The sequence below is a fragment of the Drosophila subpulchrella genome, chromosome X (assembly GCF_014743375.2).
Source record: "Drosophila subpulchrella strain 33 F10 #4 breed RU33 chromosome X, RU_Dsub_v1.1 Primary Assembly, whole genome shotgun sequence".
Lineage (NCBI taxonomy): Eukaryota > Metazoa > Arthropoda > Insecta > Diptera > Drosophilidae > Drosophila > Drosophila subpulchrella.
The window spans coordinates 3,100,099-3,120,592 of NC_050613.1; the positions used below are offsets into that span (position 1 = coordinate 3,100,099).

The following is a 20,494-nucleotide window of genomic DNA, read 5'->3' on the forward strand; positions in this document are numbered from 1 at the left end:
TGCGCGCCGCATTTGTGTGACTGTCATTTGCCGTGTGATTTAGCAAAGTGAAGAACTATTTTAGTGAATTGGACATTCGTGCGACCCTTCCGTACCTTGAGGGTAAGTTTTTTTAATATAAACTGTATTTATAATGTGCTAAATAATGATACAGTAAACAAACACTGCAAAAATATTGCCAAAGCGTGTACATTAATATGTATGTATGTATGTGTGATTGTAAGTGGCGTAAAGCAGTCTAGTTTAGTTAGTTTCTACGTACATTGTACATATGTACATACACATATAACTTCTTAAATGCTTTTTAAATGTACATTTAATAACATTCAAACTTTATTGTTTCATGCTTACATATATATGCATACATATATATTTACAATATTTGCTAATAACGTTTTCTTTTTCAGCCTCTTTGCTCTTCGCTTGACCAGACAGCTAAGGGAAAAAATATTACAACACAGAACATGAAACATATATATATATATCTGTATTACAAAATAAAATGAAAAAAGATATTTTACCCATTTTTCTGGGAATGGGTGGAGCGGGTTTAAGTGCAAAAGTTCTTCATTTGAGAATTTAGAAGTTCACTATCAAGAACTTGTTTCTCATTTTGAGCGCTGGAAATTTCTCAGTATGGGAAAAGGGGATACTCGTTTCTAAAATTCAAGCTAAATTATTTCTTAAAATGAGTACAGTACTCATATTGAGGAAAAATGTTCAAAAAAGAGCACAAACTTACTCAATTTAAGTACAAATTTGTTGAGAAATTTGTACTGAAAGTAAGTATTTTGCACTCAATGTGAGAATTTTTGTTCATGCTGAATTTTTGAGTACAAAAATACTCAATTTGAGTGCAAATTACTTGAATAATTCTCTCTGTGTATTATTATTAATTTATACTAATACCGCAGCGTAGAATCTCATATTATATTTTATTGACATGTTTATCTAAATATTTTTAATACTCGAATTATAAATTATATTTGTCTGGTTAAATGAGATCTTATAACCGTTTTACCATTTTAAGCTATGTTCTTAGTACGTAATAAAAATATTATGTTCTAAAAAAAACTGCGTTGGCCGCAGCTATCTTGAATGCGATGCACTTAGTTAAAGGGGTCGCTCGGACTATGTCCGTACAGAGGACCTCTGGAACATGTAGGGAGGCCCGAGAGGGTGTAGGTAACAGCAATCGAGAAATATATTTTCTTCCAGCAAAACTTGTGTGTATGTCTCTTTTTCCCCGGTATAGCTTTACCTTGCATGCGAATTATCTGTTTATCATTTATAATGGGCATCAGTGAAGTCGAGCAAGAACATCACCACCATTTGCTGACGAGCCAAGCCGGACCCTTGACGCGTGCGCTCGAATCTCATTTTCAACACCTCGCCTGGAATGTTGTTCAGAGTGGCTACCCGTTACATTTATGAATAATAAAGTTAAAAAACAATGATAATTTGATTGGCGGCCAACGTGGGGCCACATTTGTTTTAACCAAGGGGTGGGCTAGTTTAAAGGTGTGTTTACAATTATTAATTTAGCTAAGGTTGCTCCAGTCATTAAGATATTAGTTTCGACTTAAAAGGTGTTCGGTAGCATAGGAAAACGGAAGATCATCATCAAGCCGTCCACTGCCGACAGTTTTTAAGCCGAGGCAAACCTATTTGTGTATACGCTACACAGTGTAGCTCGAGGTGGTGCAAGTGCTAACGAAAAGTGGATGATCACGGATGACAGGCATCAGCAAAGGCTCGCAGACAATTCAATAAGTTGCACAGTTTATCAAATATTCGCATAGGAATTACTGAGTTAAAATGGTTTTTTAGAAACCCTCAGGCCACGGATAGTGATAAAGGCATATGCCCGATATTATTTCAGAGAGCGAAAAGCTTAGCGTTACGATCTGGCCACGGCGAATATTGTTATACCCTTGCAGAGGGTATATTGATTTCAGTCAGAAGTTTGCAACGCAGTGAAGGTGACGTTTCCGACCCCATAAAGTATATATATTCTTGATTAGCATCACAAGACGAGTCGATCTAGCCATGTCCGTCTGTCCGTCGGTCCGTCTGTTTGTCTGTCCGTCCGTTTCTACGCAGACTAGTCTCTCAGTCTTAAAGCTATCGGGCTGAAACTTTCCCAAAAGTCTTATATCTTTTGCAGGTAGTATAAAAGTCGGAACCAGCCGGATCGGACAACTATGTCTTATAGCTCCCATAGGAATAATCGGAAAAAAATTTTAAAAAATTATATATTTGGTGTTTTTTTTACCATATAACCTTCTAAGCTTGGAAACTACATTTTTTAATTAGTTTTGAATTTCGAATTAAATTATATCAAAATCGGACGACTATGTCATTTATCTTATCTACTATTGTGAAAATCATTTTTTGTATTTTTAAATTTAATAATTATAGCTGCAAGGGTATACAAACTTCGGCTTGCCGAAGTTAACTTCCTTTCTTGTTTGTTTTTGTTGTTGATTAGCGATAGACTTTTTTAGCCGTTTTCATTGTTTGTTATTACTGGTAGGCGTGATATATTTATAACTTCGTGTTGTTCAAAAAAATAAAAAGTTTCCTACGCATTAATGGATAATGAGACCCAAATGCGTGCTTTGCGATACGCCGTTTTCAGCAGACCAATCAGGGCGGGTAAAATGCGGCCATGAATTCCACAAAGATTGCATAGATGATTTTATCAAGGCCAAGGGCAGTTGCCCTGGTTGCTCGATAAAGTCGGACAAATCATAAGCAGTTGGAAGTTGCACTTCAATTGAGATCAGGACGGGTTAAGTGTGGATAAATTTTTATAGCGGGTGGAGGCGCTAACACGGCAGACGCTTAACTCGCTGTTTAATTTGCTGTGTGGGAATGCCAGAGTTCTCTTTGAGGGAAAAGCTCGCTAATTTTATTGGCGGTTCCATAAAGTCTCAGGTAGCTCAAGGTGAGATTTGTGGATCTCAGGGAAATGATTCGAAACTGGAAGCAGAAAGATAGGGAAAGTTTTGACTCTTTCTACGACGCCATTGCGCAGATCACGGACTGTCTGGAATCACCGATGGCAGAAAAGGATCTGATCGAAACTCTTCGACGCAATTTACGACCGGAAATAAGGCATGAGTTGTTGAATGTTACCATCGATTCCGTTCAGAAGCTATGTGATATTTGCCGTTGTTTTCTTGCAGACGTGAAGCGTACATATAGATACCACAAGCCAGTTCCCTTTCGGGAGCAAGTGTCGAAGTTAGTGCAGGAGTATCTGTCAGATGAAGCGTCGGAGTTTTTGGATCCTGATCAGATAGCAGAAGTGGATGCTCTAGGTTTGGTGTGCTGGAACTGCAGGCAAGACGGGCACCGTTATCATGATTGCATGCAGAGGAGGAAAATATTTTGCTATGGATTACATTGCTATCTTGCTATGCTATACATTCCAAATACTTATAAACATACTTGTCAAAACGGTCAAAAAACAAACCAGCGAATTCCGTTGTCAATCAGCAGTAAACGCCGATGGGCCAGGGATTGAGGGAAAACCACTAGTTTTCTGGCCACACAGAATACAAAATTCCAAAGTATCAGAATTAGACCTAAAAAAAAATCTTCTCGAAATGCGAAAAGAATCTAAGAGCATTGGCAGACAGGTAAAGACATATATGCAATCCGCTATAAGAGCTTGGACAGACTTCCCTATGCAGAGGTTCGTTTGTTAGATAGAGTTTTTATCGGACTGTTAGATTCGGGGGCATCCATAAGCGCTATAGGCGGAAAGTTAGCCAAACAAATAATCAAAGGTCAAGTTCCGTTCAAGAGAGGTGCAAGTACAGCAAACAGAGCTGATGGGCAAAGGCAAAAGGTGATAGGACGTTTGAAAACATCAGTACAGTACGAAAAATAGAGGATTTCGAAATATATATTATTCCCTCGCTCAGTCAAGACCTATATTTGTTTATAGATTTTTGGTTCTCTTTTAGGCTCTTGCCACCGAAAATGCAGGTTGAGGAATTGACTAGTGATTCCTATATTCTAACTGATAGACGAACTCCCTTCTTTCGCGGCCTCTGGTTTAGGGAAAACAAGTCTTCTGTCACATTTCATTGATGTGGAAGAGGCGTAACCCGTAAGGCAAAGACATTTTCCGGTTTCGCCAGCGATCGAGAAATTGTTTTATGAAGAGGTAGACCGGATGCTTAAACTTGGGGTAATTTAGGAGTCCGATAGTCCTTGGTCTTACCCGGTCGTGTTGGTGCAGAAGCCAGGAAAGGTGCGTCTTTGTCTTGATAGCCGAAAAGTCAATGCAGTAACTAGAAAGGATGCATATCCTTTGCCGCAAATTGATGGAATACCCAGTCGGCTGTCAAGGCAACATGATTTCTAGCCTCGACCTTAAAGATGCCTATTGGCAAATCACCTTAGGCCTCAGTCACGCGACAAAACTGCAATCACAATACCGATAGCCGATCTACTGAAACCTAGGCAAAAGTTCGTAATGAGCATGGAGGGTGAGCGAGCATTTAATAAGATAAAAGAAATGCTTTGCTCTGCGCCCGTTTTGCGTAGCCCGGATTTTAGCAAGCCCTTTTACATCCATTGTGAGGCCAGCAATACTGGAGTAGGGGGTGTTTTAGTCCAAAAGTCTTAGAGTGGCGAAGAGTGTCCAATTGCCTTTGTGTCCACCCAGAAAAAAATCCGTTCGAAACGTTCAAAAATCAAGACCGAACGTTGTCAAAAAGTGCGTAAGCCCGTTTGTTGACAGTTCATGAACGGTCGTTCGTAAAATGTGACCGAAATTTCGGGAGTGGTTGAACACTTTTGTATTGAATTATTAACATAAGGGTCTTAATTAGGTAACGAACTGGTATTTTTCTCTAAACAATTTTGGAACGCCTCTGGCACAATATGTGAACAGAACGTTCTTGAAAAAAGAACGGTTGGTAAATAATCCTAATCGCTGTAATAAAAAACGTTTATATATTTTTGTTTTTTTATATTTTTATTGATCATTGGGTACATATTTAATTCTAAAAAACACTTTGTTATTGTTAAGGGGATAAATGTGAAAAGGAAGGGAAAATATTTCATCGAATGTCTATTCTATTAGTATCCTTTCCAGAACCAACTTCATAAGCCTGAGAATGGTCATCGAATCGTTTTACATTAATTTCATTACATACTATATATACAAGACTACCCTGAATTATAAAATATTTTATTCTATACAATTCTAGTTTATTATTTACATTAGCAGCTAAGTGATAATTACATTTATAGCGCGTTCCTTTAAAAACTATATCATCCGCAATTTCACAGCTTATGAAATTAATATTATTACAGTTTTGATATTTTTGAAATACGTCTCTTGAGTTAAATCTAAAGTTTTTGAAAACTCAAAGTGAAATGGTGGTCCAAAACCATTTTCGCGATTTAAAAGAAATGTAGAAAATTGAAGACCAGCTTTTTTTGCAACTGAGAGGGATGGATTTACTCTCGACATGGTATTGTTGAAATACATTTTTGCTGTTCTGTGATTTCCCTCAAAGCGCATACACCATAAATTCCGCAGAGGACCACATTTCCTAATGGCTGTCGCGTAGTGCACCAAGAAATGATGCTTAGGTTTCAGGGCTCCGTACAGTTTTGTATACATTGTATGATGTTTCTAAATTAACAATTGTAAATCACTTACATCTTCTTCTGAGAAACTTGGTATTAAAATAACATCAATAATTTGCAACAAAGATGTGAAAACTAACCAATGCTTGTTGTTTACAGGTATCAAATCTCCTATAATGAAGCTTAAAAAATGTACAAAACACATTGATTCACTTGCGGACATGCTTAAGCTAAAATTAAGCCTATGAGATTCCAAGTCACCGAAAATATTTCCAATTTCTATTTCTCCAAACTGGAAAAAAAACGTTCTACTATTTATGGTACTTAAGGAAATAACGTAACCTTTAATCAGCGATTGCAATACGTTGCATAAGTCATATTGGCAAACGCCTTCAAATATATCATGCATGATACCGAACGTTATATTATCGGTAACACTGAAGCCAGGTAATCTTTCAAATATGCAACTATTTTTAACTGCTGTTTCCTTAAAATTATTCAATCGTAAATCGGTTTTATAATTTTCTTTGTTTCTTAATGCTTCTGTTGACTGTTCTGTATCGAATTGCATTTCGGAACGAGATCTAGTGCAAGCTCTACAGTATTTAAAAGCATTGAATGACTGCACGTAGCCTAAAACGCTATTGAGACCTAAATTGTCAAAGATTTTTGCAGTAAGCATTCGAAATTTTTTTATAATGAGCTTCGATATGCTTTTTGAAAAATGACCACTTTGCGAAAAGTAGGTTTCCCTTCGAAGGGTAGAAAATATTAAAATCAATTTTGATCTGCAATTATAATATATAAAAATAAAAATGCAATTATAGGACAATATAAAATTACCAGTTCGTCAGCTTTCGGATGATCAAATTTTGACCATTCTTTTAAAAACTCCTAGCTGCCCTTTGTCTTTAAATCCTTCTGACGAGAGTGATAAGTCTTTCGCCATTTATCAATGACTCCAGCCCAATCGTCTCCGTCTCGATTAAGAGCGGCCTTGTAAGCAATACAAATTATTGGATCTACTTCAATAAGTGAATCCAAATCAGGAAAGCACGGCGTTGAAGGCCTCGACGGAGACAAAGAAGCTTGGAGCTTACGTTTTTTGTAGCACTTGCTTTTGTACCGGGAAAACAACCGCCCCGCAGCATTATTTCTGTTCTTCCTGGGAATGTAATTAAAATCCTGTGAAGTAAACAGTAAAAAAAATTTATAATCGCCTTACTAAGTACATGCTTTTATACTAGTTAGCAGCTATTGCTATAAATAATGTTTAGAATTACTTTCAGTTGACTTTCGGATGGAAATGATTCACAAATTTCTTGAAATAATTGGTTAAACTGCCAATCTTTAAGCGCTGTCTGAGGGAAAATGACTTCTTCTATAATAATGTCAATCAAGCCATATCTATGAAAGTCCGTTAATTTCTTATTTTTCCTATAGTGCTCAATAATTGAATTCCCTTTTGACGTTTCTTGTAATAATAAGACCAAGTCCTCAAAAAAACTTAAAATTAATTACATAGTCTGTATAAATAATTAGTATTTTACCTTATTCAAAACTTTTGATTTGGAAATGTTGACAAATGTTGTTCGTAAGGGTGTATTTAGAGTAGAACTATGCAAATCTGGTTCTGCTTGAGCTCCGAACTAATGGAATTTTCAAACAAAATAACGAAAGTGTGTCGTTTGCAGACAGCTTTTTGGGCGTATTATTAAATATGTACGTACCGTCTCCTTTTTCCATTCAGAAAGCCGTGCTCTGAAAATAGCCCTAAGACCTATCGGCCCGATAGCTGACTTGATGTCGTCTTCGGTAAGGTACTGCAGGCTTTCAAAGGTCACTTGCGATTCTGATAAAAACAAACATATACTTAATTAATATGTATTAACACTTTTTTTAAGGTGGCGCTTTGCTTTGCTATAGAAGACTCTAACATACGATTTTATATACTTTTTTAACAACTACTCACCTTTTAAATATGTGAACGCTGGAAGAATCTCTCTTTTCTCCAAAAACTCCAGCAGCTTAGAGTCGTCGTCCGTCAAGATTGTGTGGGCTTCGCTTTCTTGTCAAATTAAACTATATCTAAAGTGTATTTATTTAAATTAAACCTTTATTTACTACTTACCGTCGTACTCGCACGTAAAAACGTTTACACTTAGATTTTAATCCATTTCGGCACTTTGCACAGTAAACAAACAACCATGTGGCGAAAAATCATCGATTTCGATAGACTTTAACGCGTCTATCGCAGCTTTTTCATGAACGACGTTCGATATCTGAGAACAGTTTTCGCAACTTGGAACCAAGTTGTTCGTCGGTAGAAATTGTTACCAACACCGTTCGATTTTCGTGAACAAACGTTCGAAAAGTGAGAACTAAAAATGGAGAACGGTTTGTTCGCAAATCATGAAAAATGTTCTTGATTTTTTTCGTTCTTTTTTCTGGGTGTCGAAGACACTCAATAAGGCTCAGAGAAACTATTCGGTCACGGAGCAAGAGTGTTTGGCAGCCATCATTTGCATAAAAAGGTTTCGGGCCTTTGTTGAGGGCCACGAATTCACGGTGATTACCGACTACGCGTCGCTCAAATGATTGATGTCGCAGACAGATCTGCATTCCAGACCCGCAAGGTGGGCATTGAAACTCCAAAGTTTCAATTTTAAAATCGATCATCCCAGTGGCAAGCTCAATGTTGTTTCTGATGCCCTATCGAGGGTCAACGGAGAAGAAATCGCTGTAATAGAGGCCAGCCACGGCACAGTGGTCGCTGCCATAGGCCATAAATCAAAAATTTGATTTTGAGCTATTCCAACGAAACCCACTTTTTCGAACAGCTGATTGTCCAAACTTAACGACACAATACCGTTTGTTTGGCAATTCTAACGGGACTCTCTAAAAATAGAACGAAAAGAGCGAGCACGTGTTTACGTATTTGCAATTTGCCAGCAGTCAAGTGCAACAGCCCAAATTAAAACAAGGAAGAACGCTATAGTCGAGTATCTCGACTATTAGATACCCGTTACTCAGCTAAAGGGACCAAAAGGAAATGGAGATATGCAACCAGCAAAGCGAGATTTAAATGCGCCACCTACCGGCGGTAGACAGATTTAAGCGTTATGGGCGTTAGAGTGGGCGTGGAAAATTTTTTTTTTTGATCAATCGATAGGTATTGACGAGACCAATACATTTCAGTTTAAATTTTTTCTCTAGCATCAAAACTGTAGGAGCCACAGTTTTGGCCGGTTTGTGGGCGTTAGAGTGGGCGTGGCACTCTGCTAAAACAAACTTGCGCTGCGTAAGAAACTCAGGAATCTGCACGCCAAATCTCAATAGCCTAGCTCTTGTAGTTTCCGAGATCTCAGCGTTCATCCGGACAGACAGGCAGACGGACAGACGGTCAGACGGACAGACGGACAGACGGACATGGCTAGATCGACTCGGCTAGTGATCCTGATCAGGAATATATATACTTTATGGGGTCGGAAACGCTTCCTTTTGCCTGTTACATACTTTCCGACGAATCTATTACACCCTTTTACTCTACGAGTAACGGGTATAAAAAGGCAAATAATTTAAAACACCCGTAAAATCAATAGAACTCAAATGAATATTGTTCATAGTGGTATATACTTTATTTATACAGATAAATATATAAATATTTTGTGCTGTGTCTTGTCTATATCTATTTTTAAAGAAGTTCGTCTTTTTATACCCGTTACTCGTAGAGTAAAAGGGTATACTAGATTCGTCGGAAAGTATGTAACAGGCAGAAGGAAGCGTTTCCGACCCCATAAAGTATATATATTCTTGATCAGGATCACTAGCCGAGTCGATCTAGCCATGTCCGTCTGTCCGTCTGTCCGTCTGTCTGTCCGGATGAACGCTGAGATCTCGGAAACTATGAGAGCTAGGCTATTGAGATTTGGCGTGCAGATTCCTGAGCTTCTTACGCAGCGCAAGTTTGTTTCAGTAGAGTGCCACGCCCACTCTAACGCCCACAAACCGCCCAAAACTGTGGCTCCTACAGTTTTGATGATAGAATAAAAATTTTAACTGAAATGTATTGTTCTCATCAATACCTATCGATTGATAAAAAAAAAGTTTGCCACGCCCACTTTTACGCCCACAAACTTCAAAGAATCGTAAATATGAACGTGGATATCTCGGAAACTATCAAGGATAGAGAACTGGGATCTCATATTTAGAATCCGTAGCCTTGTGCGCAGCGCAAGTTTGTAACGCAGATATGCCACGCCCACTCTAACGCCCACAAACCGCCCAAGCCTGTGGCGCCCACAATTTTCATGCTAGATACAAAATTTGAACTGAACTGTATTGATCTCGTCAATACCTATCGATTGACCCAAAAAAAAATTTGCCACGCCCACTCCAACGCCCATATCGATTAAATCTGTCTACCGCCGATAGGTGGCGCATTTCAATCTCGCTTTGCTGCTTGCATGTCTCCATATTCCTTAGGTCCATTTAGCTGAGTAACGGGTATCTGATAGTCGAGGTACTCGACTATAGCGTTCTTCCTTGTTTAGTTTGTATTTGTTGTCCATTACAAAGTTTAGGTAAAGTTTTAAGTGTTTCCCCCCCGTTGCCCCCCCATAAAGTACACATTATATTATTTATTTATATTTTTAGATTATAAAAGTGTTTACTTCAGCTGCGACAACACATTTGCCATTGCAAAATTCAACATAACCTCTTTTATTTTTCAGCAGCTCTATCTAGGAGGGACGCACTTTTTTGTTCTGTGTCTGTTATGTTGTTGTTGCCGTTTTAGTTTGTTGTTGTTTTTGCGTTATTTGTTGTGTTTTATGTTTTTAGATTACTTTTTTGTTTGATTATTTAATTATTTTCTCAGGTACCCAAATTCAAAGCGAGTATACTCGAAATTATGTTTTTAACATTTGAATTGAGGAATCTGGAACACTTGCGGAAAGATTTAAAAATGTACTGGATGCCCTAATTAAGGACATAAGAAATAAGGGATATGAGCCGAAAGCAACTAATATTAGTCGTGGACGGCCAAAAAAGGATTTTGCAGACATTTCGAATAGGACGAAACGCCGACGCATAGCAGAGGTTGCGATTAGAGATGAGTCTGCTGCATCTCTTTTACGGATATCTTATTTGCAAGGGAATAAATCAATTTCCGATCCAAGAATTGAAGAAGTTTTAGCTCTTTTCATGGAATGTCAGTTAACCAAACACCAGTATTTAATGATAGGGTCATTTATCCATATCATCCATATATAACTGGACAAAGAAAAATTACTTATAACCAAAAATCAACGCTACTAGAGTCAACTATTTAATTACTTAATGAAACAATTTAAAAAGAATATGATTTTGTTTTGTTGTTTGTTTTCCACATTAAAAATATTTGTATATATCTTAAGCTTTTTGTCTGTTATCTGAGAGGGTGTGCGTGGGGGTGGAAATAGGTAATCACACCCATACATGGAGGTATTATAGATCTAGGTTGATAAATAACTTACAGTAAAACTATCAGCCTGAATTTATGAATTTACTGAACTTATGACTGCTTTCTCCAGTAAGCGCAATTACTGAGGAAATCGTTCCCAAGGAAGCTACAGGATATAGTTGTACGATCTGGTCAATTTTTTTACTATATATTTATAATATTTTTATAGATTTTTGGTGAAAGTTTCATAGCGATAGCACATCTAGAAGTATTTATGGCCGCGGCTCCATACAAGCCCGACCACTGTGCACGGGTTGCTTGTCGATTTAGAATCTTCCCAGTTCAAAGACTGGAATTATTTAGATCTGATTGAGAAGGTTAAAGCTAATACCAGAAGTCTCCCTGACTTGAGAACAGCCGATGGTTTTGTTTTTTGGTGAACTGAGCACACATCTGGGGAGCCGATCCATAAAAGATTTTGTAGGAAGTTATGGATTTCCTCGGGCTTTGTGTCTGTAGTACTTAAAACGCGCATGATGATCCGTTAGCGTCGCATGGAGGCATTCGCAAAACATTGTAAAGGCTAAGGCGATATTATTATTGGCCAGGGTTGTTACAAGATGTCAAAGAATACATAAGGTCATGTGCTACGTGCAAAATTAACAAGGCCTTAATCCAAGCTTTGCGACCTCCAATGGGAAGGGCTTCAGAATCAGCGAGGGCCTTTCAGAAATTATACATAAAGTTTCGGGGTCCTTACCCAAGATCCAGAAGTGGTAATATTGGAATCTTTATTGTGCTAGATCATTACAGCGAATTCGTTTCCTTAAAGGCGGTAAAGAAGCTGATGGCAGACGTAGTTGAGAAATACATGCAGCAGGAACTTTTTCACGTTTTTGGCGTTCCCCTGACGATAATGTCTGATAACGGATCGCAATTTAAGGCTGAAGCATTTCAGAAAAATTTCTAAGACAGTACAAGGTATCTCACACTTTGACGCCTGTTTACTCGGCGCAGTCCAATGCCTCTGAGCGGGTAAATCGCTCAGTGATAGCAGCTATTCAATCCTACGTGCGAAGTGACCAGAAGGATTGGGACGAGCAACTAAGTAGCATTTGCCTCGCTCGTAGGTCAGCTATTCACTCGAGCTTAGGGACGACCCCATACTATATGGTGTTTGGACAGCACTTTATATCGTCTGGAGCCTACAAACTGTTAAGAGCCCTCAGTTTGCTGGAGATAGGACGTTAGCATTTTCTAGAGAGGACTCGCTTGAGCTGGTCCACAGCAAAGCTCTAGAGATAATGACAAATAAGTTTGAGAAGAATGGGCGAAAATACAATATAAGGTCAAGGGAGGTGTCTTTCAACGAAGGGCCAGAAGTTTATCGTAGAAATTTTAAGCAAAGCAATTTCGAAGCCGGCTATAACGCGAAATTGGGACCGGCCCTCGAAAAATCACGGGTGATTAAAGGATTGGTCAAGCTTGTTATGATCTGGAGAATATGAAGGGACGGTATGGGGCGCTTTCATGCTAAAGATATAAAGCAGTAGGGTCAGGATGTCAAGCGTTCTTGGTATCATCCTTGGAGTGTCGACCCCCTAGTCGGATATTTTTGAAACGCTTGCCTTAAATACGAGATGCTTTGGAGCTCCATCTGTGGGTCAGTTTAAGCGCAGCAGTGGCGCCATCTAGATCATGCCTATCAGGGGGATATAGGAAGCCATTAGGTCTGGAAAGAGTACACAGAGAGAATTATTCAAGTAATTTGTACTCAAATTGAGTATTTTTGTACTCAAAAATTCAGCATGAACAAAAATTCTCACATTGAGTGCAAAATACTCACTTGCAGTACAAATTTCTCAAAAAATTTGTACTTAAATTGAGTACATTTGTGCTCTTTTTTGAACAATTTTCCTCAATATGAGTACAAACTGCACTCATTTTAAGAAATAATTTAGCTTGAATTTTGGAAACGAGTATCCCCTTTTCTCATACTGAGAAATTTCCAGCGCTCAAAATGAGAAACAAGTTCTTGATAGTGAACTTCTAAATTCTCAAATGAAGAACTTTTGCACTTAAACCCGCGCCACCCATTCCCAGAAAAAAGGGTAAAATATTTGTTTTATTTTATTTTGTAATACAGTTATATACAGCTGTGTTCATTAAAATAGCAGTGCGACAGTAGCAACACTATATAACGGTTTATAAGCGTTGTCCTTTTTGTTAGTTGATCGCTAGTACATTTTTTTGTACAATGGATCGTAGAGATAAGAAACAAGTAAAAGCCCCGTTAGATTTGGTTAGTTTTTGGGTTATTTTCATATTTTTGCACACGAGCACAACGTTTTGGCTGTTCATTGAAATAGCAGTATTTGATTTTGTCCCACGAAAAGTGCCGAAAACTTTTATAATTTGGTGAAAAGTGAGTTTAATTAAGATCATTATTTCAAATTAAAATCATTGAGCTTAGAAAGATGGGCAAAACATATGAAGAAATTCAGAGTCTCATCTGCCAAGATGATTTCCAATGCTATAAAATATCAATGGAAGCCCGAAAAACGAGGCGCGATACCCAAAACTACAATTGTAGAGGGCCGACGCATAGTGCGCTTCACCAAAACTAATCCTTTTGCATCCTCTAGAGATATAAAAGCGAACCTGAGTTTGGGAATCAGTGATGTGACTATTCGCCGAAGACTGTTGGACAAAAATTTAAATGCGCGAGGCCCGCGAAACGTGCCATTACTTGGTAAGAGACATCTCAAAGCCAGGATGGAGTTCGCCAAACGTCACTTGAACTGGCCACTATCCAAATGGCGTAATATCCTTTGGACAGATGAGTCCAAGCTGGTGTTATTTGGTGGAACAGGCTCAAGACAGTATGTTCGTCGACCACCAAACACCGAGTACCACCCAAACTATACGCTTAGGACCGTTAAGCATGGTGGCCTTAAAATCATGGTATGGGCATGTTTCTCATACAGCGGTGTGGGCCCCATACATATGATCGATGGGATCATGGACCAACACGTGTATATAAATATATTGAGAAACGTTATGATGCCTTATGCTGAGAATGAAATGCCCCTAATATGGACATTTCAGCAGGACAATGATCCAAAACATACCAGCAAGTTGGCCAAGGAGTGGTTTAGCCAAAACCAATTAGACGTAATGCCAGCACAGTCCCCTGATTTAAATCCGATCGAAAACCTGTGGGGGGACATTAAGCGATATGTGTCCAAGAAATCCCCGACTTCTAAGCCGCAGCTTTGGCAATTTGTGCAGGAGGGATGGGGCCAGATTCCCCGCAAACGTTGCGAGGACTTAGTGGACTCCATGCCACGTAGGTGTGAGGCTGTAATAGCCAATAAAGGCTATACAACAAAATATAAGATCGTTATCAAATCGTTGTTTAGTAGAATTAAGTTATTTATAAGCTATATTGAATTGTATCATACTTTTCTTTTAGCACTGCTATTTCAATGAACAGCATAAAGCAGTCCTTTTTTCTTGTTATTATTTATATTTTCTTAAATATTGAAGTACAAGTTGTTAAATTATTTAAAAATAAAAATATTAAGCTGTTATAACTAAATTTGGTCCCAAAGTTGTGTTTATAATAGTATTTATCACTGCTATTTCAATGAACACAGCTGTATAAACATGTTCCGTGTTCTAGGTTATTATTTTTTCCCTTAGCTGTCTGGTCTAGCGAAAAGCAAAGAAGCTGAAATAGAAAACGTTATTGTTAGCAAATATTGTAAATATATATGCATATATATAAAACAATAAAATTAGAATGTTATTAAATGTACATTTAATATTATATTTAATTATATGTGTATATATGTATGTACAATGTACGTAGAAACTAACTAAACTAGACTGCTTCACGCCACTTACAATCACACATACAAACATATTAATGTACACGCTTTGGCAATATTTTTGCAGTGTTTGGTTACTGTATCATTGTTTAGCACATTATAAATACAGTTTAAATTAAAAAACTTACCCTCGAGGTACGGAAGGGTCGCACGAATGTCCAATTCACAAAAATAGTTTTTTAGCTTTGAGTTACGCGCACGTCTTCACTTTGCTAAATCACACGGCAAATGACAGTCACACAAATGCAGCGCGCAACACTTTACACACCCATTAGTGAGAGAGAGACAACCATATACGCAACGAACTAAAGGCCGCTCATCTCTCTTCTCAAGAATTCCTTATGAGAATTTCGCAACTCATTTTTGAGTTTATCGGTTACTCATAATGAGAATATTAATTCTCAAGTTGGAAATTTAAGAACACATTTCCTCAAACCTAGAATTTTTGCGATCAATTCAAGTCCTTTTTCTTAAAATGAGTGCAGCTTTTCTCAACATGAGCTTTTTCCACAAATTTTGTACTTAAATTGAGTACATCCTCAAATTGAGAATACAAATAATCAATTTCAGAACGTCATAATTTTCTCTGTGTAACAGTGGCAAATGTCAAATTTTCTCTGAAATATATCTTGGCTCTCGAGCGAGGTTACCGGCGGGTCGGTAGCGTTAGATGCTGTCTTTCCATTTTCGGCAGCGGCAGAGTCCACACCTAATTATACATTGGGGTAATTTTAATCGGAAAGTATCGCGAGTGCCATTATTGACGCCGAAGGAAAATTTCAAAGTTGAATTTCCGCTGGGACGTGCCAAGACTGGCGAGGGAACGCTTAGGCAGTTTTGTTTAGTTGGAAATTTTGATAGGCGAACGGCTCGAAGCCATTCCCAAGTCCCCGGAAGGCGCTGGGGAAAAAGATAGCGGAGAGACATTTGTTATTGGGCAAAGACGACAGCGCAAACGCAACTCGGCAGCCAGTATGGGAAATCTGCGTCGACAGCCTGTTGGAAGGCGTTTTGATATTGGAGCAGAGTATTTTTATATCGTAACCTAACCTAACCCAGCCAATGGTTACCCTTGAACCCATGTTGGTATAGTCAAAAAAAAGGGAACGGTTATTGGGCTACTCCCAGCTTAAGCTGCAAGATCCCGACCTACAACAACAAAGCTTTAGTTAAGCCGTAAAAGCATCCGACACCGAGTTCGAAGTTGAAGAGAGGTGGGGGGTGCGATCAAACAGAAGCTTTAAGTCATTCGCACGCGCCTAACCTCGCTGGTCGCTTTCGTCGCGCTCCGCCGCGAAAGGAATTAAAAAACAAGGAAGAACGCTATAGTCGAGTACCTCGACTATCAGATACCCGTTACTCAGCTAAAGGGACCAAAGGGAAATGGTGATATGCAAGCAGCGAGCGAGCGCTTTCCGGCGCCACCTACCGACGGTAGACAGATTTAAGAGTTATGGGCGTTAGAGTGGGCGTGGCAAATTTTTTTTTTTTAATCGATAGGTATTGACGAGACCATTACAATTCAGTTAAAATTTTGTATCTAGCATAAAAATTGTGAGCGCCACAGGCTTGGGCGGTTTGTGGGCGTTAGAGTGGGCGTGGCATATTCGCATAACAAACTTGCGCTGCGTACAAGGCTATGGAATCTCAATTCTCTATCTTTGATAGTTTCCGAGATATCCACGTTCATATTTACGATTTTTTTAATTTTGTGGGCGGTTTGTGGGCGTTAAATCTTTTTTTTGGTCAATCGATAGGTATTGACGAGATAAATACATTTCAGTTACAATTTTTTTCTGGCAAAAAAAATTTAGGCGCCACAGGCTTGTGCGGCTTGTGGGCGTTAGAGGGGGCACACTGACAAAACAAACGAGATCACGGCGTTCATACGGACAGACGGACAGATCGTCTCGGCTAGTGATCCTGATCAAGAATATATATACTTTATGGGGTCGGAAACGCTTCCCTCTGCCTGTTACATACTTTCCGACGAATCTAGTATACCCTTTTACTCTACGAGTAACGGGTATAATAATAATAGATTAATTTCGGTTGCTGGTGCTAAGAAAGACAGCTTAATAAGTCGTCGAACGCGCCGAAGATGGCTTAAAGCCACCACACGCGGGTTATTAGCGGCAGCAAAGTAGGTTAAGTAATATTTAGTAATAGAAGAAATTTTTTTTGCAAGATACACGTGAAGATCAGCGTTGAATCCAGCCCGGTGAAATACGTGCTCGGAATCTTCGTGGACTTCAAAGGAGCTTTCGACAATGTAGAATGGAGTGCTGCACAGCGCCGATTGGCCGAACTGGGATGCCGAGAGATGGGCTTGTGGCAGAGCCTTTTCTCCAGCAGAAGCGCATAGATCCAAAGCAGTTACGAGGCAGTCAATGTCCCCGTAACTAGAGGCTGTCAGCAAGGGTCAATCAGCGGCCCATTTATATGGGACTAGTTGATGGATGTACTGCTTGTAAGCAGCGCAAATTTGTTACGCGAATAGGCTACGCCCACTCTAACGCCCACAAACCGCTTAAACCTGTGGATACAAAATTTTAACTGAAAGGTATTAGTCTCGTCAATACCTATCGATTGCCACCCCCACTCTAACGTCCATAACGGCTAAATCTGTCTACCACCATAACCATATTTTGAGATCGCGGGTAGGTGCCGCATTTCAATCTCGCTTTGCTGCTTGCATATCTCCATTTCCCTTTGGTCCCTTTAGCTGAGTAACGTAGATCTGGTAGACACACATATTAAGAAATAACAAGATTTGATGTTCCAGAAAAATGTTATATATATGTATGCATTAGCTGTTGCTGTTGTGTTTATGGTCTATGGCGGATTTCCAATTGCTTATCCTTCCTAACGCCGAAACACCAGAACTTAGTCATTTCATTCTGGGTTACTGCCCTGAAGATTTGGACTTTTATCCGCGGGATTTAGGCTACTGTCCACAGAATCTTCAGTGTCCTGCTCCTCCTCCATAAGAGTGAAAATGCCTAACGTAGGCGGATATTTGTGAACTATTGGGTTGGCAAGAAAGTCATGTCGTTTTTTTTCAATATTTTCAAAGATGATTTATTTATATCAGGACTTATAATTAATCAATTATGTATTGGCCGTTTTGTTCGACCACTAATGACCATCTCTCGGGCAGCTGCATAATTCCGCGCTCGAAGAACTTTTGGTCTTTTCCAGCAAAGAATCGAGACAAGTGGTTTTCGACAGCCTCATCTGAATCAAAGTTTTTACCATTCAAAGAGTTTTGAAGAGAGCGAAACAAATGGTAATCTGAAGGTGCTAAGTCCGGACTATAAGGTGGATGTGGTAGCACTTCCCAATTCAGCTCCGTTAATTTTTGCCGAGTGACCAAAGATGTGTGGGGCCTAGCGTTGTCATGGTGAAAGACTATACCCTTGCGATTAGCTAGTGCCGGCTCCTTTTCTTTAATTTTTTCCGCCAAATTGGATAGCTGGCGACAGTACACATCTGAATTGATGGTTTCATTCCGTCCCAGCAGCTCAAAGTGCACTACACCCTTCCAATTCCACCAAACAGACAGCATAACTTTCCTCTGATGGATATCGGCCTTTGATGTGGCTTGGGCTGGCTCATCTTTCTTGCTCCATGATCTTTTTCGTTGGACATTATTGTAAACAACCCACTTTTCGTCGCCAGTAATGATCCGCTTCAAAAAAGGATCGTTTTTAATCCGTTGCAGCAGAGAATAGCAGATGTTGATACGCTTAGTTAGGTGAATTTCCTTTAAGTTATGCGGAACCCAAACATCGAGCTTGCTTACGTAGCCAAGTTTCTTCAAATGGTTTTCAACCGTTGTATGCGACACACTGAGCTTCTCTGACATCTCCCGCGTTGAATAGCGCCGGTTTTCATCCAGCAAAGCCTGAATTTGTTCGTCAAAAACGGCCGATGGTCGACCAGAACGTGGGGCGTCTTTAACTCCAAAATCTCCAAGCCTGAATTTGGCAAACCAGCGCTGACATTGGCGATCACTCATGGCATCTTTACCATACACTTCGCACAATTTTTCGCGAGCTTCGACCGCTTTTTTTCCTTTTCGGAAGTAAAAAAGCAAAATATGCCGAAAATGCTCACTTTGGTCCTCCATGTTTAATTTGCTATAGCTTCCACAAATGTTATCGAATAATTACCAAATTTTCGTCGATAGTACCTAAGACAATAAGCTTTAAAACGATACTAAAAAGTGTGACCCTGGTGCTCGATTAGTCGTAAATAAATTAGATTAAAAACGATTACTAAAAAAAACGACATGACTTTCTTGCCCACCCAATACATCGTAAGGCACTATAATCCCGAATAGAAGGTCATCGCCGACGGAGATTTCCCGATATTCTTTACTAACCCGGAAACCCACATAGTTTACAAATGTGCCATTGCGGGACTCCTATGAATATTAGAGGATTAGTTGAAGATTCCATAATCGTATACCGCATCTTACCAGCTCCTTTACGAAAATCTTGCCATTTTCAACTAAGATGGTGACGTGTTTCCGGGACATATAGTCGTACTCCATTTTAAAGCTGCAGTCGGGGTCGCGTCCTAGGGTGTTTTCGCCTTCGTCCAGAAAAACCCGATCGCCCGTAATCACGTGCTCCAAATAGAATACCATTTTCCTCGAAAGTATACGTAAAGTAAGCCCAGTGAACCCGTCGTCCTTTTCTTCCTTTTCGTTTGATCCGATGTCGCTTACCAAGAATGACAAGTTATTTGGTTACGAGCAAATGTTACAGGATATTATTTTAAAATCAAAGAATATTTGTCAATATTCCTATAAACTGAAGAGAGTAAGCCTTCTTTGTTAGTGTTAGATTTTTATTGAAAATCCCAATTTGTAAACACCGTTTTAAAACCAAAAACAAATATTTTCTTGCCAATGGACTACAAATTAATTTATTTGCAATATGCCAGCCAAAACATTGATTATTTTGGGGGAAAAGAAGAGATTTAGATTTTCGTCACAAATAGAAATCCCAGTGGTTTTTCAATCGTTGCTTAGTCAGATTTCTTTTCTTTCTTTTGCAAGTAGTATAAAAGTCGGAACCAGCCGGATCGGAAAAAAATATCTTATAGCTCCCATAGAAATAATCGGAAAATTTTTTTGAAATTAATTTAATCAAAATCGGAAGACTATGTCATATAGCTGCCATAGGAAAGATCGGATACTTAGTGGGAAAATAGTATGAAACAAATTATAGCTTCGGTGTCTTTTGACTTATACTATTGGGAATATTATTTATTGTATTTTTAAGAATTTTGAATTAAATTTAATAATTATAACTGCAAGGGTATACAAACTTCGTCTTGCCGAAGTTAACTTCTTTTCTTGTTTTTTAATACTGTAAACAGTTGGAAATCCATTTTCAAAACTCTTTAAAAACTGGGAGAATTTAAGCCAGGCCTTAGTTCTTAATGAATGAGAAATGCCTTTTCTTGAAGTACAAGGTGAGTTCCAAAGTAAACAGGACTTTTTGAATCTAGCGCCCTCTAGTGGCGCCAT

The 20,494-nt window shown here is 38.9% G+C and overlaps 1 protein-coding gene across 1 annotated transcript; it reads right to left on the reverse strand.

Moving 5' to 3' along the window:
- Positions 1-17,847: 17,847 nt before the first annotated feature.
- LOC119558327 lies at positions 17,848-19,606 on the reverse strand. The gene is made up of 3 exons (XM_037871747.1): positions 19,436-19,606; positions 19,264-19,381; positions 17,848-17,978 (listed from the first exon to the last, which is right to left on the reverse strand). Exons 1-3 carry the CDS (start codon positions 19,604-19,606, stop codon positions 17,848-17,850), a joined length of 420 nt encoding a protein of 139 aa, XP_037727675.1.
- Between the last annotated feature and the right edge of the window lie 888 nt (positions 19,607-20,494).

Coding starts and splice junctions, on each gene's coding strand:
- LOC119558327 (XM_037871747.1), bottom strand. CDS start 19,606: ATGGTATTCTATTTGGAGCACGTGATTACGGGCGATCGGGTTTTTCTG. Junction 19,382..19,435: donor AGATTTTCGTAAAGGAGCTG/GTAAGATGCGGT, acceptor TAATATTCATAG/GAGTCCCGCAATGGCACATT. Junction 17,979..19,263: donor AGTGCCTTACGATGTATTGG/GTGGGCAAGAAA, acceptor CCAACCCAATAG/TTCACAAATATCCGCCTACG.